Genomic DNA, 26,438 nt, shown 5'->3' on the forward strand with positions numbered 1-26,438 from the left:
TTCTATTGTTTTCAGAGTACAGACCTTTTACCTCTTTAGTTAGTTTTATCCCTAGGTATCTTATGGTTTATGGTGCAATTGCAAATGAGATCAATTCCTTGATTTCTCTTTCTGCTGCTTTGTTTTTTTTGTGTGTGTATAGAAACACAACAAATTTCTGTACATCGACTTTGTATTCTAAGACTTTGCTTAATTCGTGTATCAATTCTATAATTTTTTGGTGGATTCTTTTGGGTTTTTTACATAGACTACCATGTCATCTGTGAAGAGTGAAAGTTTGAATTCTTTGTCTATTTGGATGCTTTTTATTTCTTTTTGTTGTCTGCTGAGGCTAGGGCTTCCAGTACTAAGTTAAATAACAATGGTGAAAGTAGACATCCCTATCTTGCTCCTGAAGAAAATCTCTTAGTTTTTCCCCATTGGGGATGATATTAGCCGTGGGTCTTTCATATGTGACGTTTGTGATCTTGAGGTATGTTCCCTCTATCCCTACTTTCTTGAGGGGTTTTATCAAAAGTGGATATTGTAATTTGTCAAATGCTTTTTCTGCATCTACTGAGAGGATCATATGGTTCTTATCCTTTCTTTTATTAATGTGGTGTATTATGTTGATTGATTTGTGAATATTGAACCACCCCTGCAGCCCAAGAATAAATCTCACTATATCGTGGTGAATAATTCTTCTAATGTACTGTTGGATTCAATTTGCTATTATCTTGTTGAGAATTTTTGCATCCATGTTCATCAGGGATATTGGCCTATAATTCTCCTTTTTAGTGGGGTCTTAGTCTGGTTTTAGAATCAAGGTAATGCTGGCCTCATAGAATGAGTTTGGAAATTTCCTTCTATTTCTATTTTTTGGAACAGATTGAGAAGAATACGTATTAACTCTTCTTTATATATATATTTAAAATTTTTTTGATGTTTATTTTTCAGAGAGAGAGAGACAGAGCATGAGCAGGGAGGGATAGAGAGAACGGGAGACACAGAATTCATAGCAGGCTCCAGACTCTGAGCTGTTAGCACAGAGCCCAACGTGAGGCTGGAATTCACAAACCATGAGATCATGACCTAAGCCAAAGTTGGATGTTAACTGACTGAGCCACCCAGGTGCCCTGGTATTAACTCGTCTTTAAAATGTCTTGTAGAATTCCCCCAGAAGCCATCTAGCCCTGGAGTTTTGTTTGTTGGGAGATTTTTGATTAGTGATTCAATTATTTTGCTGGTTATGGATCTGTTCAAATTTTCTATTTCTTTGTGTTTCAGTTTTGATAGTTTGTGAGAATTTTCTGGGAATTTTTCCATTTCTTTCAGATTACCTAGTTGGTTGACATATAATTTTTCATAATATTCTAATTGTTTGTATTTCTGTGGTGTTGATTGTGATCTCTCCTCTTTCATTCATGATTTTATTTATTTGGGTCCTTTCTCTTTTCATTTGACAAGTCTTTGTAGGGGTTTATCATTTTTATTTATTCTTTCAGAGAACCAGCTCTTACTTTCATTTATCTAGTCTGATTTTTTTGTTTTGTTTTGTTTCTATATCACTTATTTCTGCTGAATCTTTATTATTTCCTTTATTCTGCTGGATTTAGGCTTTATTTGCTGTTCCTTTTCTAGCTCCTTTAGGTGTAATGTTAGGTTGTGTATTTGAGACCTTCCTTGTTTTTTGAGGTAGGCCTGTATTGCTATATACTTTCCACTTATGACTGCCTTTGCTGTATCTGCAAGGTTTTGGACTGTTATGTTATCATTTTTATTTACTTCCATGTATATTTAAAATTTCTTCTTTAATTTCCTTGTTAACCCATTCATTCTTTAGTAAGATGTTCTTTAACCTCCATGTATTTGTGGTCTTTCCAAGTTTTTTCTTGTGGTTAACTTCAAGTTTCATATTGTTGTGGTCTGAAAATATGCATGGTATGATCTCAGTCTCTTTTGTACTTGTTGAGGGCTGGTTTGTGACCAGTATGTGATCTATTCTGGAGAATGTTCCATGTGCAATCAACCATAATGTGTATTCTGCTGCTTTAGGATGAAATGTTCTGAATATATCTGTCAAGTCCATGTGGTTCAGTGTGTCATTCAAAGCCATTGTTTCCTTGTTGATTTTCTGCCCAGATGATCTGCTCATTGTTGTAAGTGGGGTGTTAAAGTCCCCTATTATTACTTTATTACTATCAATGAGTTTCTTTATGTTTGTTATTAATTGATTTATATATTTGAGTGCTTCCTAGTTGGGAGAATTAATATTTACAGTTGTTAGATCTTCTTGTTGGATCGACCTTTAATTATGATATAGTGCCCTTCTTCATCTCTTTGCTTTAAAATCTAGTTTTTCTGGCTATGCCTGGATGGCTCAGTTGGTTGTGTGACTGACTTCGGCTCAGGTCATGATCTCACAGCTCATGAGTTCAAGCCATGCGTCGGGCTCTGTGCTGACAACTCAGAGCCTGGAGCCTGCTTTGGATTCTGTGTCTCCCTCTTTCTCTGCCCCTAACCCACTTGCATTCTGTCTCTGTTTCTCTCAAATATAAATAAACACTAAAAAAATTTTTAAATCTAGTTTTTCTGATATAAGTATGGCTACTCTGGCTTTCCTTGGGCATCCATTATCATGATAGATGTTCTCTATTCCCTTACTTTCAATCTGGAGGTGCCTTTAGGTCTAAAATAAGTTCTTGTAAACAGCATATAGATGGATCTTATTATTATTATTTTTCTCAATCCATTCTGATACCCTATGTCTTTTGACTGGAGCTCTTAGTCCATTTACATTCAGAGTAATTATTGATAAAAATTTAGTGTCATTGTGTTATTTGTAAAGTCACTGATTCTGAAGATTTTCTATTCCTTTTTAGTCTTTGTTTTTTTTTGGTATTTCTTTCTCACTCAAAGAGTCCCCTTTAAAGTTTCTTGCAGGGCTGGTTTAGTGGTCCTGAACTCCTTTAGTTTTGTTTCTCTGGGAAACTTTTTATCTCTCCTTCTATTCTGAATGATAGCCTTACTGGATAACGTATTCTTGGCTGCAGGTTTTTCCCATCAGCACATTGAATATATCATGTCACTCCCTTCTGGTCTACCAAGTTTCTGTTGATAAGTCTGCTGCTAACCTGATTTGTCTTCCCTTTTAGGTTAGGGATTTTTTTCCCCTTGTTGATTTCTTTCCTTATCCTTATATTTTGTAAATTTTAGTACAATATGTTTTGGTGTTGGCTGGCATTAGTTGAATTTGATGGGAGTTCTCTGTGTTTCCTGGATTTGGATGACTGTTTTCTTCCCCAGATTAGGGAAATTTTCAGCTGTAATTTGCTCATATAAGCCTTCTGTCCTTTTTTCCCTCTCTTCTTCTGTGATTCCTTGATATACATACTACAGTTTGCTTATCCATTTACCTATTGATGGACATTTGGGTTTTTCTAGCTTGGGGTTATTATAAATAAAACTTCTATGAACAGTATCTGTATGGACATTTGCTTTAATTTCTATTGGGTAAATATATTGAAGAGGAATGTCTGAGTCATACACTAAGTAGTCTAACCTTTAATGAAACTGCTAAACTATTTCCCAAAGTGGTTGTACCATTTTACATTCCCATTAGCATCATATGAGCATTCCAGTGAAACCGTAACTTCCACACTCAATATAGTCAAGTCTTTTTCTTTTTTGCCATTATAAAAGTGTGGTTTTAATTTATATTTCCTTAATGATTAATAATTGGAAGCATCTTATCATGCACTTATTTCCCATCTGTATACCATTTTTGGTGAACTATCTGTTTAAATCTTTTGACCATTTAAAAAATTAGGTTGTTTGTTTTCTTTCTTATTTTTGAGTTCTGAGAATTCTTTATATATTCTGGATACAAGTCTATTGTCAGAAATGTGATAAAAAGATTTATTAAAACTACAGTATAAAGTTTTCCCATTCCTCCCACCCCTTATCCCTTGCCTCTGGCAATTATCTATCTGTTCTCTGTTTCTGTGAGCTTGTATTTTTTTTTAATTCCACATATAAAAGAGATCCTATGGTATTTGCTTTTTTCCATCTGACTTATTTAACCTAGCATAATTCCCTCGAGGTCCATCTATATTGTTGCAAATGGCAAGACTTCATTCTTTTTCAAGGCTGAATGATACTCCATTATATATATATTCCACAATTTCTTTATTCATTCATCCATCAATGGACACATAGGTTGCTTGCATATTTTGGCTATTATAAATAATTCTGAAAATTTAACATGGGGAGGTATGTATCTTTTTGAGTTATATGCTTTCATTTCTTTTTTCAGCAGAAATTTGCAGGCTGGAAGAAAGAGAGAGGCATGATATACTCAAAGTGCTGAAAGAAGAAGACTTTCAACCAAGGATACCTGACAAAATTATCATTCAGAATTGAAGGTGAGATAAGGAGTTTTATAGACAAGCAAAAGCTAAAGAATTTTTATCACCACTAACCTGGCCTTACAGAAATCTTAAAGGAACTTCTTTATGCTGAAAGGAAGGCCATTCTTCAGTGATAAGAACACATATTAAAGAATAAATGTCACTAGAAAGGTAAATATATGGTAAAGGTAGTCACTTATAAAGCTAGTATTAAGGTTAAAAAACAAAAGTAGTAAAAATAACTATGATTTAAATAGTTAAGGAATACACAAGATAAAAAGATATAAAATGAGGAGCAGTTGGGTAAGCATAAACTTGATTTTGGCTCAGGTCATGATTTCACAGTCATGACATCGAGTCCCAAGTAGGGCTCTGCTCTGGAGCCTGCTTGGGATTCTCTCTCCCTCTCTCTGTCCCTTCCCTCTCAAAATAAATAAATAAAATGAAAAAAAAGATGTAAAATGTGACACCAAACACATAAATCATTGTAGGAGAGAGTAAAAATATTGAGCTTTAGAATGGAATCAAACTTAAGTGTTACCAAGTTAAAATAGACCGTTATAGATATAAGTTGTTATATGTAAGACTCATGGTAACCACAAAACAAAACCTATAGTAAATACACAAAAGGCAAAGAGAAAGGAATATAAGCATACCATTAAATAAAGTCATCAAATGCAAAAGAAGAGAGCAAGAGAAGAAGAAAGGAACAGAGAGGAACCACAAAAACAGCCAGAAAACAATTAACAAAATGGTCATAAGGACATACCTATCAATAACTACTTTAAATGCAAATGGACTAAATTCTTCAATCAGAAAACATAGAGTGACTGAATGGATAGAAAAATAAGACCCATCTATATGTTGCCTACAAGAAACTGACTTTAGATATAGGACATATACAGACCAAAAGTGAAGAGATGAAAAAGATATTGCATGGAAATGAAAACCAAAAGAAAGCAGGAATAGCTGAACTTACATCAGACAAAATAGATTTTGTCCTATTACAATAACTATAATAAAAGAGAAAGAAGGGTGTTACATAATAATAAAGGGACCAGTCCACCAATAGAATATAACATTTATAAATATTTATGCACCCAATATAAGAGCACCTAAATATATAAAATAAATATTAACAGACCTGAAGAGAGAAATAGACAGCAATATAATAATAGTAGGGAACTTTAATTTCCACTTACTTCAACAGTTAGATAATTCAGATAGAAAATTAATAAGGAAGTATATGCCTCAAATGACATTTTAGACTAGATAGACTTAATAGACATTTACAGAATATTCCATTTGAAAGTAGCAAGACAGACATCTCTAGTGCACATGGAACATTTTTTAAGATAGATCATATGTTAAACCACAAAACAAGTCTTAATAAATTTAAGAGGATTGATATCATATCAAGCATATTCTCTAACCACAGTGGTATAAACTAAAAAATAATTGTATGTAAAGAAAACTGGAAAATTTGCAAATATTTGAAGATTAAACAATGTATTACCGAACAACCAATGGGTCAAAGAAGTCAACAGAGAAATAAAAAATATCGTATCAAATAAAATTGAAAGGTAACATACTAAAATTTACGGGATTCAGTAAAAACAGTTCTGAGAGGTAAGTTCATAGCAATAAATGCCTTCTTGAAGAAACAGGAAAAGTCTCAAATAGCCTAACTTTACACCCCAAGGAACTAGAAAAAGAAAAAATATATACATAAAGTTAGTAAAAGGATGGAAATAGTAAGAATCAGAGCAAACTAAATGAAATAGAATCTAAAAACATAGTAGAAAGACCAATGAAACTAAGAGCTGTTTCTTTGTAAAGATAATAAAAATTGACAAACCTTTAGCTAGACTCACCAAGATTGAAGAAGAGGAGTCAAAGGAATAAAATCAGAAATTAAAGAGAAGTTACAACTGGTATCACATAAATAAAAGGATCATAAGAGACTACCAGGAGCAATAATATGCCCAATAATAATAAATTGGGAAACTTGGAAGAAATGGACAGATGGATACAATCTACCAAGACCAAACCCTGATGAAGTAGAAAATCTGAACAGATCGATTACTAGTAAGGAGATTGAAACATTAGTCAACCCCTTCACCCCAAAATGTGCAGGACCAGACAGCTTCACTGGTAAATTCTATTCAAAGAAGAATTAATAGCAATCCTCAATCTCTTCCAAAAAAATAGAAGAGGAGAGAACTCTTCCAAACTCATTTTATGAGGCCAGTATAAGCCTGATACCAAAACCAGACAAGGATGCCACAAGGATGCCAATATTCGCAATGATCATAGATGCAAAAATCCTGAATAAAATATTAGCAAACTGAATTCAACAATACATTAAAACAAGCACACACTGTGATTAAGTGGAATTTATTCTAGGGATGCAAGGATGGTTCAATATCTATAAATCAGTTAATGTGATATATACCACATTAACAAAATAAAAACTAAAAATTATATCATAATCTAAATAGATGCAGAAACACATTTCACAAAATTTAACATTCATTTATGATAAAAACTCTCAACAAAGTGGGTATGGAGGGAACTTACCTCAACATAATAAATCTATATATAACAAACCCACAGCTAACATCATAGTCAATGGTAAACAGCTGAAAAGCTTTTCCTCTAAGATCAGGAACAAGACAAGGATGCTCACTCTCACCACTTTTATGCAACACAGTATTGGAAATACTAGCTAGAGCAATTAGGCAAAAAAATAAATAAAGACACTCAAATTGGAAAGGAAGAAGTAAAACTGTCGCCATTTGCAGATGACATGATATTATATATAGAAAACTATAAAAATTTCATTAAAAACCATTAGAACCAATAAATGGATTCGGTAAAACTGCAGAAAACAAAATCAATACACAGAAATCTGTTGAATTTCTATAATTAATAACAATCTATGAGAAGAGAAATTAAGAAAACAGTATAATTTAATATTGAATTGAAAACAATAAAATATCTATGAATAAGTTCAACTGATGAGGTGAAAAATCTGTATATGGACAACCTCAAGACATCAATTAAGGTAATTGAAGAAGACACAAATAAGTGGAAAGATATAGTCATGGATTGGAAGAATTAATATTGTTAAAATGTCCATACTATCCAAAGCAATATACAGATTCAATGCAGTCTCTATCAAAATTCCAATGGTATTTTTCGTAGAAATAGAACAAACAGTTCTAAAGTTTCTGTGAAACCACAAAAGACCCTGAATAGTGAAAGCGATCTTGAGGGAGAAGAATAATGCTGAAGGTGTCATGCTCCCTGATTTTAAACTACATTATAAAGAAATACGATTTGTAAATATTTTCTCCCAGTCTGTACCTTATGTTTTTATTCTCTTAACAGTGCCTTTTGAAGAGTAAGAGACTCTAATTTCAATGAAATCCAATTCTTCTAGGTATAAGTGCCTATGGTGTCATAACTGTCCAACCTCACAATTTTTCTTCTTTGTTTTTTTCTAGAAATATTTGTATGCAAAAATCTATTTCAACCCTATTTTCTTTCATTAATCCTTTTGTTGCCAATACTGCTACCATGATTACTGTAGTTTTTTAATGTCTTAAAATTGGGTGATATAAGTCCTCCCACTTTGTTTTTTATCAATGTTATTTTGGCTGTCTTAGGTCCTTTGCATTACTCGATAAGTTTTCGAATCAGCTTACCTACTTTTTTTATTGAGGTAAAATATACATAACATAAAATTTTCCTTTTGACCATTTTTAAATGTGCAGTTCAGTTGGCATTAAAAACATTCTCATGCTTCCAACAACACAGTTCAGATTTCAGTTGCTATGGTATGTTAACTGTGAGTAATTGCATAACAAACGTGTTACTGTTAGCTTTTCAAACCACAAATCACTATGTAATTAATAAATGCATACAATGATCAATGACCAATTACATCACTTCTTTCAAAGTGTATTGGTGATTGATCATTGCACATCTGCTATTTAGTTCACACATAGCCAGTAAAGCACATAGTTGTGCTGCATCCTTATTTTCTATAGATAAACACGGCATGACATTTTACAATAATGGATAATCAAAATGAGACAATTGACTAACAAAGACGAAAGAACAGTAAAGAAGCAAAAAGTGATAATGCTGAAAGTGAAATTAAATAGAATTTTTAGAAGAAATGACTGTTCATTGAAATGTTAACATTGCTGCCATTTGAGAGACTCTAGATATGTAGCCAGGGAATTTAGCCAGAGTATATTTATTTTCATAAATGAGGAAAATGCTTACGATGAAAAGGATAAGGTAGTCTCAGAGAAAGTGACACCAGCAAAAACTTCACCTCATAGGAACTATTGTAGATATTTTACAGCATTGAAAGTATAAGGGATAAAATATTGGAAGGTGACCCAAAAGTTAAAAAAGGAATATTATAATTTGCCAAGGCATAGAAAAAATGCTCACTCTTCAGCATAAATTACGTGAAATACAGTTTGTATGGATAGCTACTTCTGATGACTATTTTTACAAAGAAATGAAACACCTTAATTTTTCCTCAAAAAAAATTCACATGGTTTTGCAACCACCACCAGCATCCATTTCCATAACTCTTGTCATCTTCCTGAGCTGAAACTCTAAATCCATTAAACAATAACTCCCCATTTCCTCATTCTTCAATTCCTAGCAACCACTATTCTATTTTCTGTTTCTACTACTTGAATATGTAAGCTATTTCATATAAGAGGAATCATGTAGCATTCATTCTTTTGTGACTGGCATATTTCACTTGGTATAATGTCTTCAATATTCATCCATTTTGTAGTATCTGTCAGAATTTTCCTTCTTTTCATGGCTGAATAATAACCCATTGTATGTATATACCACATTTTGCTTATCCATTTATTATCAATGGACATTGGGTTGCTTCTATGTTTTGACTATTACTATGAACATGTGTGTACAAATATCTGCTTGAGTACTTGCTTTCAATTCTTTTGTGTATTACTCAGAAATGGAATCATTGGATCATATGGTAATTTTAGTTTTAATTTTTTGACGAAACCCCATACTGCTTTCCATGGTGGCTGCAACATTTAACATTTCTGTTATGTACAGGGGTTCTAATTTCTCTACATTCTTTCCAACATTCACTGTTTTCTGTTTTCTAGGTTTTTTGTTTGTTTTTTAAATAATAGTCATCTTAATGAGTGTGAAGTGGTATCTCATTGTGGGTTTGTTTTGTATTTCTCCAGTGATTCGTGATGTTGCACATCTTGTTTCATATGCTTATTGGCCATTTGTATAATCTTCGTTGGACACAAGTCTTTTCAAGTCCCTTTCCCATTTCTTAAATCAGGTTTTTTTGCTTTTTTGTTGTTGAGTTGTAGAAGTTCTTTAAATATTCTGGATATTAACCCCTTATCAGATATATGATTTGCAAATATTTTCTGCTATTTAGTGAGTTGCACTAAATATTTTGCACTAATATTTTCTGCTATTTAGTGAGTTCACTCTGTTTTACCTATTGATAGTGTCTTTGAGGCATAACCTTGCCTAATGTTTAAGCTTAAGTTGGGTCACCTTAGGTAATCAGGGCCCTTAAAGATAAAGTTGGGCTGATTGTTGCTGATGAAGAACTGTTAAACAGAAATAGATGTATTATACTCATCTATCAATATATAACAAATCACTCTCAAATGGAATAGTTTAAAACAACAATAAACCTTTTTAAAAAAATCTTTCACAGTTTCTGTGGGTCAGGAACTTGGGAGTGGTTTGGGCAATCTGGCTTGGATTTTCAGGAGTTTCAGCCAGATTTTGCCAGGCAACAGTTATCTTAAACCTTGAATGGGGCTGGAAGATCTTCTTCCAAGGTGGCTACACGTTTGACAAACTGGCACTTGTTATTGGTAGGGGAACTCAATTTTCCTCTTTATGGGCCTCTACAGGGCTGTTGAGTGTTCATCATGATGTGATGACTGTTTTCCCCAAATCAAGTCACACAAGAGAATAAGGTGGAAGCAGCAGTGCCTTTGTGACCTAGCCTCAGAAACAAAACATGGTATGATGGAACAAAAGTGAAAGTATGGTTTCTATTTTGTTTTGTGTTTTTAAATTTGTTTTTATCCCCTAAAACTGTATTTGGCTGAGATTGAGGATTGGAATATGACGGAATTATTTTTCATCATTAGTTTTCTGAAATTTGGAGGAAGTGGAGATAACCAATAGCTATTGGAATTATTGAAGGAAGCTTAATATAAACAGAAGTCTTTAGTGTTCAAGTGAGGGTGAATGGCCCATAGCTAAAAGACAACCATCCTGAGTTTATCCAGGACCCAGGTAAGTTCTGGTACTTTGAGAACTGAAGTGTTGGTTTCTCTAGAGACAGCACCATGAGCTGTTGATGCTCTTCTTGTGAATGGCGGAAGACGTATGGCTTCTCCAGTAGCTTCACAGGCAAGAAAGGGGCAAGTGGGAGCACAAAGAAGAAACAAGTCATGGGTGAGGCAGAGTGGATACTGCATCTGACAAGCAGGTATGTAAGCACGTGGGAGGAAGCCTTTTGGGGAGGTCTAGAGACATCAGTGGGATAATCTGAAGGGCGCTTATTTTTGGCAATCAAGCCCACGGAGTCTCAAGCTATCACAATTAATTTGAGTATAAAAGGCAGTGTGGTCTTAATTGGTAAATAATTATTATTTATACAATTGCTATTTTTAAATTTTTTTTTTTTACGTTTATTTATTTTTGAGACAGAGAGAGACAGAGCATGAACGGGGGAGGGTCAGAGAGAGGGAGACACAGAATCTGAAACAGGCTCCAGGCTCTGAGCTGTCAGCACAGAGCCCGACACGGGGCTCGAACTCACGGACGGTGAGATCATGACCTGAGCCGAAGTCGGACGCTTAACCGACTGAGCCACCCAAGCGCCCCCAATTGCTATTTTTTAAATATAGTTTTTTTTAATGTTTATTTTTGACAGAGAGAGACAGAGACAGAGAATGAGCGGGGGAGGGGCAGAGAGAGAGGGAGACACAGAAGCAGAAGCAGGCTCCAGGCTCTGAGCTGTCAGTACAGAGCCTGACACTGGGCTTGAACTCACAGACCGCAAGATCATGACCTGAGCCGAAGTTGGATGCTCAATCTACTGAGCCACCCAGGCACCCCACAATTGCTATTTTTTTAAAAAATAAATCGCAACCAGCACTTCCAACCATCAACCAAAGAGAATATCAAACATTTTGTTACATCACACGAACATTCACCACAAGCCAACTGTGGTTAAACTAAATGCTGCTATAGTATTTATTCCATTTGTTATTAGTAGACCCTGTTTTATTTATCATACTGTCAAAACAGGCAAAAAAAAAAAAACTCTATATGTTTTTAGTAGCTCATGTAGGGTCCTTAGGTTGGAAATTATATGTTAAGTTTAGGTCATCTGTGAAATTTTATTTTTATAAACTGTTTTCAGAATTAGAACACTAAAAGCATCCAGAAACCACAAAGCTGGCAGTTGGCTTTGGCCATTTCTCACTTTATAGAATATCAAATGGAACTTTTTTTTTCATCTCAAATGTAACGTCAAAAGGAGATATACTTGGGCTGGAACTGAAGTTGGAAATAGATTTTTCTTATTAAGGTAAAATTGACATATAACATTATGTTTCAGGTACACAACATAATAATTCAATATTTGCATACATTGGAAAGTGTATAACTACAATAAATCTAGTTATCATCAATTCACCATACAAAGTTACAATTTTCTTTCCTTTTGATGAGAACTTTTAAGATTTACCATGTTGGCAACTTTCAAATATGTATTATAATATTACTGACTATGGCTGCCATGTTGTACATTAATTTCCCTGGAAATGGAATTCTTGCTATGAACTAAGAAAGTATTAGAAACAAAGGTAATTAGAATGGAAATGAAATGGCAGAGGCCTGAAGCACAGTGCCACTGTGCATTTACACATCTTACGGTAAGAATCTAATTCCACAAAATGAGACCCTCCTATTCAGGTACTCCTGTGGCCTCCTCATTCCATTGGGGTCCTGAAAGGTGGAGTTATAAAGCAGCCAGCCCAGCTCCCTCTTGCAAGAGTTGCATTTTTGGTTATTGAGATTATGGCATGCTAAATATTTAAATTTGCTTAAATTTCAGTAGCTTAATTTTATAGCAGCAGGGGCCTACTTTATCTAAGCAAGCTTTCTCCTTTCTGAGGCTCCAGTGGAGTTGTGAAAATGTTCAGTTCTAATGGGGATAATGATAAAAATGCAATTATAATTCCCCCCTAGCCCACAAATGGGCTCACCATGTAGTTTCTCAAGTGCTTTGAAAAAAGAAAGCTGTATAAATGCTAACTAACAACATAAAGTGCCAAGGTACTTTAGGTAGGGGAAGGAGTAGCCAAAAGCAGACTGGAAAAGGTACCATTGGAAAGAGAAAATAATTCCCATTTTAATTTTGTTAAGAATGACAAAGTAAGAGTATGATTACTCATGACAGCTAATTGTCATGTCAATACCTAGGATCCCCATTTAAATAAACCATATTTACTTTATAAAATCTGCCAATAGGCTCAACAAAAAACTCATGAAAAATGCTGGTCCTCACTAGATAGATCAGGAAATGCTGACTTTTGTCCTTATGGTTTAGAGATTACTTGTCTCAATTCCAAGCTCTGTTTTGCACCTCAGAAAGTGTTAGATACTTGATTCACAAGTCATAGCTGAGCTAAACTTGGGAAAGCACTGAGGGATATTTGGAACAGTTAAACGGAGCAGAATGCTTTAATGTTGGGAAGATGATAGCATCTGTGGGAGTTTGGGGGGCAATATGTAGAGCAAATAAATAGGAAGAAAATCGAACTAAAAGTTAGTTTTGAGAAGCTTTGTGGAAAATTGCTGAGTTTCAAAATAATATTGTTGTCTTCCCCTCACATGTTCTTTTCATGATATTTTTCACATGAAAAAGAAATTTAGAGTCTCTAGGTTTGGTATGAACACTCCATGTTTTACCTCCATATTGTTTAAAAATTTTTAAAGACAACGTGTGATTCTGTTGTTATTTGTTAAGCAAACAGATGAAAAAAGTGGATACTTAAAAAAAAAATTCTGATACCAGTGGTTTAGGAATTAAGGGAACAAATAAGGGCCAAGCAGCGAGACATAAGTTTGTGTTCCATGTTTTCCCATCTCCTCTCTCTAGGTCCTTGGCAGACAGAGTAGTTTTACTTTGCCTTGTTTTCCTCTTATGCAATGCAAGCATAAAATGTCAGGTGTTAAAAATGGGACATCATTAAAGGATGAGTATGAGTGCTCTATTGGTGTTGTGTACCAGAAACTTATCTCCAGGGTGGGGCAATGTCCTTGGGTGATGTGACATTCTATTACAAAGGGATGGCTTGATCTAACAGGAGGGGCTCAATGCTACTGGCTTAAGACACATAGCATGCTCAGTGCATCTCCATAGTAGGCAATTAATAAATATTTACTGAGAAATTTCTCTAGCCTGAGTCTTTGTTGAGGATAGACCCTTATCTTTATAGCATGCAATGGACTCACTATATCTGAATGGTTTACTGAATCATTATTGTCACATAATAAACTTATGACTGTTTTTTAGGGAGACTCTCATGAAGAATAATGAAATATTATTCATGGAAGATGCTTGGACTTCTTAAATAAAAAGCTCCATATAAATAGAAGATATTATATTCTAAAATGTGGCCAAGAAGGGAGAGAAACTAACACATGATCGCAGTATGTGAATCAACTTTAGTTCTGGCCCTAAGTATTAGATGGCCTTATTATCTTTTTTGTTATATTATAAGGAAGAATTAGATATAGTTATTGTTTTCAGAGGAACTGCTTCTGCATGGAAGTCCTAGCCATTAATGCAGGTTGAGTCTTTGGGGAAGAATTCATCATTTTCTGTTTTTTGAGAGAAAGCCCATGATAGGCCACTGTGTCCCTGAACTCGATGATAGTTTCAAATAAAGCACCTGAACTCTATAGTTTTCAGAGAAATAGAAAGAGGTGCTGGCTGCTGTTGATGGCTAAGGTTGTCATGTTACAGCTCTTATTTGTTGGGCAGTTTTACGAGAGTGAACTGATTTATAATCATCAGGGGAGAAAGGTCAATTTGTGGGAGCAGATTTCCCATTCATCACCATACTCTATAGCCTTGTTGCTGATTTTGTTTTCTGATATCAAAGTAGTCATTTTGGTCTTGCTAAAGCTTTTCCTCAACTGATATATTTTTCTGACACAAACAAGGGAGGGCTGCATATGTCAGATCTTGTGTTCTTCCATTTCAGCTACTTTAGACCAGGATAGCTGGTGCCAGGGTGAACGATGAGGAAGCACTCCCTAATTGATTTGGGGTGATTGGGCTTCCACACTGAAACCCTCCCCCCTACTCCTCCTCACCTCTACCTCTCTCCGCCCCAACCAGTTTCAACAGTCTGAGATGATCTATGGAGTCAGAAGAACTGGATGGCACCAGAGTTATGACACCAGGAGAAAAACAACTTGAAAAATAGGTTAAGAAGTCATTTCATAGCTGATAGAGGCAAAATCACCATTCTCCCTCAGACGTCAGGTTTAACCTTCATGCCCATGAAGTATAATAACCATAGAACATCAAAGATCATTGCATTCTGCCAAGAAACCCTAAGTAAATACATAAGGTGAAAAACATTTGTAACTTGGATGTAGATCACAGTGTGGCCTATAGGATCATCAAATATAATCTATTACTATGGGACATATATTGTTATTGTATTAAATAACACTGGATGTGTTATATGAGATATACTTCCTCTTAACGTAAAATTGTAATTGCAATAATTTGTTTCTAAACAAAACCGTTTACAAATAAGTATATAAGATACAGATCTCATTCATAGTGAATTTAGTTATGTTTATTTAACCCTTAGCTCACCCTCGTGGTGTTTAAATTGTTATGTGTAAATTGCTGGATTGTGTCGATACCATCTGACTGTCCTAATCAGGGTTGTTAGTTATCAGAAGTTAAAGTTTTTGTTTATCGTGTTCTTCATTTATACTTCCAGGGCCTAGCACAGTGCCTGGCATGATGAATTCCTTTTTTTTTTTTTTTCAGAAATGAACATTTATTGGTATAGAAAATCTGATTTTTGTGGGCTCTCAGAATTCTACATGGGAAGTCTGTGCAAGTCTCTGGGATCTGGCCGTCCCTGAACTCATGTAAGGGTTTCGCTTATCACCCTTCTTATCTAAAACTAATCTCAGCATCTTCCCCCTTCCCCTTTTGCATGTCTCCATTTTTTGTATGGATATGATTTTTTTCTTAGAAGCTATGATGAAAACCTCCTAACCACATTTGACCTCTCTCTCCTTGCACAGCATGGCAAATCAATAAAAACCTTCCAGGAAATTTTCTTTACAAAAGCTTCTTGTGTTCAAAATGTTACTTCCCTTAGTCTTCTCCCACTTAATATTTACTTGTTGGTTGATCTGTTTAACGCTTTTATTTTTTTTATTGTTACTTTATTTTTTATTTTTTTTAAAGCTTATTTTGTGTGTGTGTGTGTGTGTGTGTGTGTGAGGGTGAGAGAGAGAGAGAGAGGGAGAGAATGAGCAGGGAAGAGGCAGAGAGTCCCAAGCAGGTTCCACCCTGTCAGTGCAGAGCTTGACGTAGGGCTCAAACTCACAAACTGTGAGATCAGGCCCTGTGCCAAATCTAAGAGTTGGCCTCTTAACTGACTCAGCCACCCAGGTGCCCAATTACCCCTTTTATTTTTATCCCGGCATTTCCTGTCCCAAAACTATGAGTGCAATCTATAAAAAAAACACACTGTGGTCTGCACACAGGGCCCTCCAGAGAGTCTGCCTCCAATGTACATTCCCATTGTAGCTCCACAGGTCCCAAACTGTCCTTTCTCACTCTCTGCACCTGCTCCTTCCTACCGGTATTGTTGCTCATGCTGGAGCCTGTGCCCTTCCACTCCAACTGTTCCTGTTTATTCCAAGCCTTCCCATAAGGGTCAGTTTGGTAGGAGGGTGAAGCCTAGGACAGAGGTGTCTCAGTTCACAATTCCACTCTGTTCACTTGACATTTAACCTTACCCTTTCTAATGAGAGTTACATTTTCAAGTTCTATAGGCCATCCAGTGCAACAGGACTTTTATGGGGTTTGACTTCTTTCCTTTTACAGCTGTATCTCGAAATTTGGATGACGGTTGCCATAAAATCCAAGATGGCATTTTAGAAAAGAAAAAAAGTATTAATACTATGTCAGTGGCAAACCACAGAAGTATGCAGTTCCCTCATTTTGCATTCTGTTGCATCCCTTGCAACCTTTGGAGCTAGGGAGGACAGCCTGTGAGCTTCCAGGACTGCCCCACTCCCAGCCTGCAACACTGCCCTCCGGTGGCTTAGGATCCTCCTGGGGAAACTCCCTTGGGCCAACTTGCATCCGCGGGACTGCCCTTGTGCTGCAATCAGCTAGTATGTTTATCCATGAGGTGATGGCTCTGCACCTCTGTCTTGTCCCTGCTCATAAAGCCACTGGTCTCAGGTCCAGTGGCTTTGATTGTCCCCAAACACAGTTGCATTCACACAGAAGTCTGCAAGTCGCCAGTAATGGCTGCTCCTTCAACAGAGCGAGTGGTTCACGTAACAGCTTGTCAGAAGGAAGGGTCCTCTTGGAGGGTCTTCCACCCATCTGCCACTCAGCCGCTTCCTCCTGTGCGGAGGCTCACTAGGCCTTTCGCTGAGGAGCTGCTCACTCTTCTGTGACGAGGACAGTGTCATCCTGAGGAAGGGACAGCTATCACTACAGCTCTTGGACGTTCTAGTCTTTCTACAACGAGAGGGACAATCATTTCCTCTTTCAGGAACTGGCTGTTTGTTCCTGGTGAAAAGATGCCACAACAATGCCCAATGTGCAAACACTGGAGCCAACTCAGTAAGATGTCTAGTTTTATTCATGATGAGTGAAAACTCTGATTCCCAGATGAAGCTGAATTGTAAGTCACCGTATCCTGGAGTTTTGCATTTTATGGGAACTGCCATAGGGATGCTAATTTTTATTTTTGCCAAATAAGGGCACTAATAAAAATCGATCTTGTATTCTGTCATTAAAAAAAACCCCAAAGCCTCTGATTGCTGCATAAAAGGATATTACTAAATTGAATATATGTAGCTTTGTGATACTTATTTTTCTCAGGTCACTGAGGCTGGATGAAAACTGGCCCAGGAACTGCTTCTGTGCTTGGGAACCACTATTCTATGAAATTCGTCCATTTAATTGAAGTATCCTCGAAGGTCCTCTTTCAGTTCAAAAGCTTTAGTACCCCATCCCCCTCCTGCCCCCTCTGCTAATGCGTATCTTCACAATATGTTTGAACAACTACTTGTTGTCCTGTATTGTCCTCTAGTGGTTTCATACGTGGCTATCTTGTCTCTTCCAACCAGACTGTAATGCTAGGTAAATAGAAGGTACTAATTATTTGAATTTATTTCAATAATACACACTGGTGAACTATTTAGAGGATGGCAGGCTATTCACACGTGTGTGTTTGCGTGTGTGTGTGTGTGTGTGTGTGTTTGGAGGTTGGCTGGAATCTTCAGTTTACATAGGTACGTAAATAAAAGGTGTATGTTTTTGAAAGATTAAAGGAGCTTTGTAAAATAAGAAAACAAGCCTTTAGGGTTAAAATCTCCATCTTCATTTCCTAATGAGCTTGGAGAGATTAACTACCTATTGAATAGACATGACTCTGCATCTGAAACACCTTTAATGTCTCTCATCATTTTTGATGATTTAGTAACGACAGCAGGGGTAGCAGGTAGTTGAGGTTCTCCCACAAAAATCAGAATTGTTTTTCAGTTTAATATATTTTTTTTATTTAAAATATCATGAAGCGTACCTTAGACTGACAGTTGAACTTCAATATTTATGACTTTCTGATTGCCCTAGCAGTTTAGAAAAAAACTGAAAATGAGCCCTCAAGTAAAATTTAAGTGGAAAAGATTAAAATTCAGAAGTACGGACTTTTTTTTTTCATTTGAAGGCACACTCACTTTTTGCTGGAAATTTTATGTGCCAGCCCTAGCTTTCCTATATTTGACAGTCCTTGAAAAAGTACTTCATTTCTTTCTTGAAAATATATGAGCAGTTTTATTTTTTTGAAAACACACCCTCTGGATCAGCACAACTTTCCCTTCCAGTTTGAACACTCTAATTTTGACTACAAACCAAGCACATACTCCATCCATCCTGCAAATGAATGATGCAGATTGGGGCACAAACTGGGAGCATATGAGTGAGTGAGAGGGACAAGTGACAACATCATTATCTTTGGGGTAGTTTCACCTGCTATGATTTATGATACTCACATGGCTGATTTGTGATATGTGCCCAAAGCTATACCTTTTAGTGAATTCTTGTTGTTTTCCTGAATGAATTTGGAGATTCATATGTGTTAAGTCTTATGACAAAATTAAATCATATGTCCTTATCTAAGATACAGCTCTGTAATTGCTTTGTGATTTTGTGATTTTTTTCAAATAGCATATTTTTGTAGCTACTTAATGGAGTACTTTATTAAACTTTTGAGGAGGGAGTAATAATATGACTATTTCCCTTCAAGGTGTATGTGATGCCGGGGCACCTGGGTGGCTCAGTCAGTTGACCGTCCAACTTTGGCTCAGGTCATGATCTCACAGTTCGTGAGTTCAAGCCCCACATCAGGCTCACTGCTGTCAGTGCAGAGTCTGCTTCAGATCCTCTGTCTTCCTGTCTCTGCAGCCTCCCCTGCTTGTGCTCTCTCAAAAATAAATAAAACATTTAAAAAAAGGTGTATGTGATGTAACCTCATTACTATGAACTCAAACTGTTATAAAAAAAGATTGTGGATGTGGCTTAAGAAAATGCATACAGTTGACAATCTCAGAAATGGAATAAGAATCAATTCTCTTTCCTCAAGAAGATTCACTACAAATGAAAATTTGGGGCACCTGGGTGGCTCAGTTGGCTAGGCTTCTGACTTCAGCTCAGGTCATGATCTCACATTTCATGGGTTCAAGCCCCGTGTTGGGCTCTGTGCTGACAGCTCAGAGCGTGGAGCCTGCTTCAGATTCTGTGTCTCCCTCCATCTGCCCCTCCTCAACTCGCACTCTGTCTCTCAAAAATGAATAAACGTTAACAAAATTTTTTTAAAGAAAAATTTTTGTACTTCATTGTTAAGTTCTAGTAAGACAGGCCTGTAGCATTTTCTAGTTTTTTTTTTTTTTCTTATTAATTAGTCCTGTCAACAAATATTTGTTGAGTGCCTGCCAAGTCTTGTTCTAGGTGCTGGGAGTGTAGTAGCAAATAGCACAGAAGAAACTCTGCCTTGGTGGGATTGATATTCTAATGAAACCTGATGAACTGGTTTATATTTTAAAGAAGCTTGTGAGTTTATTGAGCTTTATATAAAAGATCCAAATAGTTACCTATTGACGCCTTAGTAGTAAAAAAACCAAATGAATAACTCAGGGTTCGATTCCTAGGAGAATACTGTGTAAAGGGATGTAGCAAAAACACTTTTTTTTCTAGATTTTGCATCTCTGCAGTGGTAGATACATACTGTGGTGAATAAAACTAACCCAGCTATGAAGAAGGTAACATGGAAAACAGAGAAATTGTCAGGATTATTCAAGAAGGCATTGTGACTTCCTCCCGAATATGTATGAAAACATTCTAAAAGGCATCCTTCCATTTAGCCTATGAAAAAGGTTTTATTCAAAACAGTATTTGAAAAAGCATCTTGCAACTGGCCAAATGTGGAATTTTGAGGATGGGGTAAAATTTCAGGCAGTCTTGGCTCTAGTTGCAAATGAGAAAGCAGAGGTTGGGCAACCACCTCTTCCCATCTCGTATTTCCTCCTTTCTCCATCTGACTTATGTATCCTGTTATACTCCATGAAGGGGGACAGGGGGAGTACTGGACATCCATTCTGATGACTCAGGCTTAAACCGCCTCCTCCATCATTCATTTGAGCGTGAACAAGCCACCTTGCTAAGCCTCAGTTTTCTCATCTACCAAATAAGGATATGAATACCAATCGAAGAAGGTATAGGTGAAGGTTAAATATAATGTATGTGAAAGCGCTTAGAAGCAATTAAAAACAAGAATTAATATAATAGTTAATCCCTCCTTAAGGAATGGAAATCAAACTCTGAGGAACACAGAAACTCTATACATACTAAAGCCTGCCAAATGGAATGGTAAGTGGTGCAGTTTTTATTTCGGTCAGTTGTTTCTAACAGACTGTGCCTGTCAGTCTATGTCACAAATTATACGACGTAGGAGGCTGCTTGGTCTGCTGCCTACAGGAAGCCATGTAAAGCCCAACTTATTTTGATCCCCAGTTACTCACTCTTGCCAGGCTGGTCCCAGATGGAACTTTATAAGGGACATACTTTCTGTAGATATGACCAACTCTAGAACATGGGACATCAAACATTTCTCCTCCACACATCCAAACCTAAAGAGAGGAAATTTAAAAGTATAACAAAAGAGAACAGTACAATTCATATTAAAAAAAAGGAATTCTTAGTAGAATTCATAAACAATCTTATAATTGCTCAAAATCTCTAAATTAATAATTTCTATTTATCATAAATAGTTAACCAAGAAAAAGACCTCACATTTTTCAAAACCTAGATTCATAAAAGTTTAGAACCAAAATATGAGTTTAGTAAAGTCTAATTTCCATAGATAGCATTTTGGCATTTTTCTATTCTAGTAGAATTTGTTCACAAACATTGTGTGCGCTGACATTTAATGCTTAGACATCTTCTCATTTATATAGCTATTTGTTTTGACAATCTTGTGAAATCATTTGAAGAAATAGCATTGGAATTTAAATGCCATTTCAAAATTTTAAAACATAAAAAAATGGAATTTTAAAAATAGGTGAATGAATTAAAGAATGCAGACATATCCATACTTTAAGTGACATCCACATTTTGAAACTTCCAGGAAAGCTCATCTTAAAAATCATTGTTGCATTCTATTTTCTCCTACCCTGGATCTTTTCTTAGGTACAAAAAACAATTGGTTATTGATGTGGACTCAGGAAGTATTAAACTCAAGGTATATGTTAAAATATTGTACTTATATATGGTAACAAAATTTAATGGGTTATTTTTTATCATGAATATTCACTTAGTCACACACTTAATCACAGTTTCATGTAACAGTGTACTTAACTATTAAATGACAAATTATGACAATAAAAATACAGGCTTAATATATGCTAGACTTTTAGCTATTTTCATTTCAAGAAAAAGATTAAAAAGACTTAGATACTATAATGGTTAATTTAATATGTCACTTGGTTGCACCACAGTGCCCAGATATTTGGTCAAACATTATTCTGGATGTTTCTATGGAGGTGTTTTTTTGTTGTTATTGTTGTGTTTTTTTTTTTTTGGGGGGGGGATGAGATTAACATTTAAATTGGACTTTGAGTAAAGCATTATATCTTCTGTAATGTAGCTTATCCAAGGAATTGAAGACCCTCATGGAACCAAGACTGACCTCCCCCTAGCAAGAAGGAATTCTGCTAGCTGACTGCTTGTGGACTTGAACTGCAGCTCTTCCTTGGGTCTTCAGTCTGCCAGTCTACCTTGCAGGTTTTGGACTTACCATGCCTCCTCAATCACATGAACCAGTTCTATAAAATAAATCTCTCTCTCTTAATATATCCATATGCTGTTGGTTCCGTTTCTCTGGAGCACCCTGACTAATACAGATACACAGCCTGTCTTAAAGTGTAATATTGAAAGAGAGAAAGAAAGCTGTTTATGTCTTAGCTTACATTTGCTTCCAACTTCTTTCACTAAAAGGAATGACACCCCAAGCAAGACTAGTAAATATACAGTGATTAGGGTGATAGAAGTCCAAGGGCAAAGGCAATTCAATTACTAAAACAATACTCAGTTGCTCTAAATGAGTTCAGGACTATCCATAGTATCAATTTTAATGTAATGGGATATTTACTCATCTTTTAAATCAAGACATCAGAAGTATGCAAAGATGATATGAAGCTGGTAGGGGTAGTGAACATTCTAAACAATAGTACCAACATCTGGAAAGATGTGGAGAGACGGAAGCTATATTAGATTACACATAAAAAAGGCAAACGTAAGGTCTTTGTATCTAAAAATATCAACACTTCCAGAACTGGATGGAATGGAAAAAGACTAAGTAGCATAAAACATACATCACCAGCATAATATGGAGAGTTTGGGGAGTAAGGGTGTGAATCTATCTGTCTGAAGTCTTATGCTAATTTCTAGGTAAATACTTTATATTTCCTTCTGAAAAGAATTACCGAAGTGAGAAAGAGATACAAACTGTGTTTTAGAAGAAATAATGAAAATAACTGGAGGATATGTAGTCTTGATAAGATAAAATTCAGGGAAACCCTTCTCAAATATTTGAAGATCCTAGTATTTGGAGGAGATGTGCTGTAGCACCTCAAGGAGATCGGATTAATAGCATCGAGCTATAAAAAGGCAGATTTCAGTGCAGTGGAAGGAAGAAGTTTCTAACAGAATGATTAAATGAGCTTCCTGCCTCGCTAGATGTGTTGACATCTGTAGTAGAAGACACTTTGGAGACAAATATGTAACTTTGGGTGGACGGTTGACCTAGCTGATATTTTAAGATAATCCTAATAATAAGAGTTAGCATTTATGAGTGTGTATTGTGCCCTTTTTTAATCTTCAAAACTCAATGACAGATTTTACTATTTCCCCCAATTAGATAGCTGTGAGAGTGGTAGTTTAGAGGCTGAGTAACTTGCCCAAAGCCATGTAACTGGCCATCCTGCAGAATGGAGATTTGAATGCTAGCAGTCTAACTCTAGTGTCCATATATTTGATCAATATTCTATCTATAGTCAGCAAACTTCATCTGTAAAAGTCAAAATAAATACTTTGGGCTTTTCAGGTCATATGGTTTCTCTTGGAAAAGCAGCCCTAGTATGGCTAGCTATATTTCAATAAAACAGGCAAAGGACCATGGTTTGCCGGCTGCCATTTTTTAAGTTACAAAGTCCTTTGGAACACGGAAATTCAGTGATTCTAAGATAGACTATGTGGGAGATTGTATTTTCCAAAACTGGACACCATACTACCTCCCACTGCACATACTCCTCTACAATGTAACCTTGGTACCTGTCATGTATTGGTGTGATTTCAAATTCACTGTTTATGACTTAAGGAAGTTGTTTTAATCCACTTGTTTATGATAAGGAGAAAAAAAGAGGTTGTTTTAGAGGTAAATTTGTTTTGATACAAGATGGAGTAAATGGCATCAGAATGTCATCATCTCATCTGTTCTCACTGAAAAGAGCTCAGTAGTTCAGCTGATGAGAGGCCTCACTAGGGGCTTATGAACAATAGCATATGAAGAAGCAACAATGATAGGCGGCATTTTGACTATAAGTATCGAGAGTTTGTGTGGACTGAGAGTGTCCTGTTTGGGCAAGGCAACTCTTGGCTCATTGAAAATAGCTCTCCTAAGACCTTGGGGCAAGTAGCTCCTGCCACGGTAAAGGTGACTCTTTTACCAGCAGTGGCTAAAGCCTTGCAGCAGCCCTTGAAAATCTTCTTGCCCGTCAAGACTGGCACCCTTGTCCCCCAGCAATGTGCTCTAGTAACAGGGGACCTGGCTGCTGATGTCAGTCCAAGGGTGGCTAAGCCATCTCTCCTATAAAGGTATACTTCAACTAAATTTGGACTTTATTCCTCGCATGTCCCCTTGCCTAGAACAATAGTGTGATTAATCTGTCATTGATTTGCAGTATGTTATTTCTTCATTGACTCATTGAGAGATATTATCCTGTATTCTATTTGGCTTGTGAAGTTCCTGCAGTGAACCTGTGTTAAACAAATTGTTGGTAAAGACAGCTGAGGTCGTTACCAAGATTTTCGGATTTTTTATAGGAGTTGGTCTGCTCTAATGAACTTTTTTCCCCCTGTCTATTCTGACATCTTAGATCAAATATAGTGGATGTAGTTATCTGAGAGATTATTTCCTTTTATTATTTCTGCATTTTAAAGAGGTAATATTTGGAAGCAATATACAAAAGATGAATGGGTGGGCAATTGGAGGGCAGAGTATGTTAGACAGTCCTGTGTGTAATCAAATGTCAGTCTTTCTTGGTCAAAGGTAAACAAGTGTCAAGGCAAAGAAGTCTTTTTGTCATATTATCATCTTAGCTGGGAAATACTGATTTGTTGGCATGGGTATTTATGTATCATGAAAAAAAGGTGGCTTTATTACTCTCATCAGTTGGTGGAGGTGTCCAATCTCTCCTGTAGGACTAGGACATGGTGACAAATGAGTGTAAGGTGTAGGGACAAGGCCCAGGTAATTCTTTACATCTTCTGACGTTAATCTACTTTTTTTTTTTTTTTTTTTGGTTCATATGGTCTTGTAGAATAGGTAGAAAGTAGGTAGAAGTAGACTAAATACCTTAGGAGAGATTTTGCCAGAGTAAGAATTGCCACAATAGAAAGCGAAATAAATCATGATTACCTTCCTTTCTAAGATATGTCAAAATAACCTATTGGACACACAAAAAGGAAATTCTAACTAATTCTGTTCAGAGGGTCACTGTGATCCGGTTTTTAAAGATATCTGCAAAAGTTTTCTAACGGTGTGGTAACAAATTACCACAAATGTAATGGCTGAAAACAACACTCATTTGTTATGGTCTCCCAGTTCTGTGGGTCAGAAGTCCGTGTGGGCTCAGCTGGGTTCTCTGCCTGGAGCCTCACAGGGCTGAAATCTAAGTGGCTGCTGGGCTCAGCTCTTAACTGGAACCTCTGGGGAAGTATCTGCTTCCAGGTTCATTTATTTTTTTTTTTTAATTTTTTTTTTTCAACGTTTATTTATTTTTGGGACAGAGAGAGACAGAGCATGAAACGGGGGAGGGGCAGAGAGAGAGGGAGACACAGAATCGGAAACAGGCTCCAGGCTCTGAGCCATCAGCCCAGAGCCTGACGCGGGGCTCGAACTCCCGGACCGCGAGATCGTGACCTGGCTGAAGTCGGACGCTTAACCGACTGCGCCACCCAGGCGCCCCCAGGTTCATTTAGATTGTTGGCAGAATTCAGTTCCTTGCAGTTGTAGGACTGGGACCCCCATTTTCTTCCTGGCGGATGACTAGACACTGCTGTTTTTTGCCCTGTGAACTCTCCATGCCAGCGATGGTTAACCTCTGTTACATAGAATAGTCTTTACACTTTAAATCTTTCTGACTTCTTGTGCTACCAGCTGGAGAAAACTCTGGGCTTTTGAAAGGCTCATGTGATAAGTTAAGCCACCAGGACCATAGTTCTAAAAACTATGTGAACTGATTAGTAAACTGAATTACGTTTGCCAAATTTCTTTGCTCTGTGATGTAACATAATTGTGGGAGTAAAGCAAGGAAGAGGGTCATCTCAGAATTCCCCTGCCACAGTTTCCAATGAATCAAAATTCATGTTTTCCATTGATCGCCTACTCTTATTTTTAAGATTCTTCCCATCAGAAATTTTTCTTTACAGTTAAGTTAAATTCAGGAAACTTCTCAGATTTTTTTTTTCTGGATCAAGATCTGAGCTGAGATCAAGAGTTAGATGCTTAACTGACTGAGCCACCCAGGTGCCCCCAGATTTACTTTTATGCTAAATTCCGTGTTAAGGCAACTATAGAATTCTAAAATGTATTTCTCCATATTGTACTATGACCACTTACAAATATGAATCTGTCACACCTCCATTTAAAATCCTTCAGTGTTTGTTACTGCTGTTAAGGTCAAGTCACTACTTCTCCATAAAGTCTCCAAGGCCTTGCATTATCGACCCCTTGCTTATGTGTCTGTCAGTCACTCTCTCCTGTCCCTACTTCCCCCCTCCCCACTCCCAACACAAATAAGGAATTGAAAATAGCCCAGAGAGAGTATGTGTGGGCTGTGGGATTCCTAACACATACTCTCTGTGGG

At 36.5% G+C, this 26,438-nt stretch overlaps 1 protein-coding gene across 1 annotated transcript in view; it reads right to left on the reverse strand.

Moving 5' to 3' along the window:
• The window catches only part of GALNTL6 (polypeptide N-acetylgalactosaminyltransferase like 6), a 152,609-nt gene that overhangs the window by 12,345 nt on the left and 113,826 nt on the right, over positions 1 to 26,438 (reverse strand). The window contains exon 5 of the mRNA XM_032593063.1: positions 20,814 to 20,921. Coding sequence (XP_032448954.1) covers positions 20,814 to 20,921 — 108 coding nt within the window. The remainder of the gene's footprint in view (positions 1 to 20,813; positions 20,922 to 26,438) is intronic.

Source organism: Lynx canadensis, chromosome B1 (assembly GCF_007474595.2).
Source record: "Lynx canadensis isolate LIC74 chromosome B1, mLynCan4.pri.v2, whole genome shotgun sequence".
Classification (NCBI taxonomy): domain Eukaryota; kingdom Metazoa; phylum Chordata; class Mammalia; order Carnivora; family Felidae; genus Lynx; species Lynx canadensis.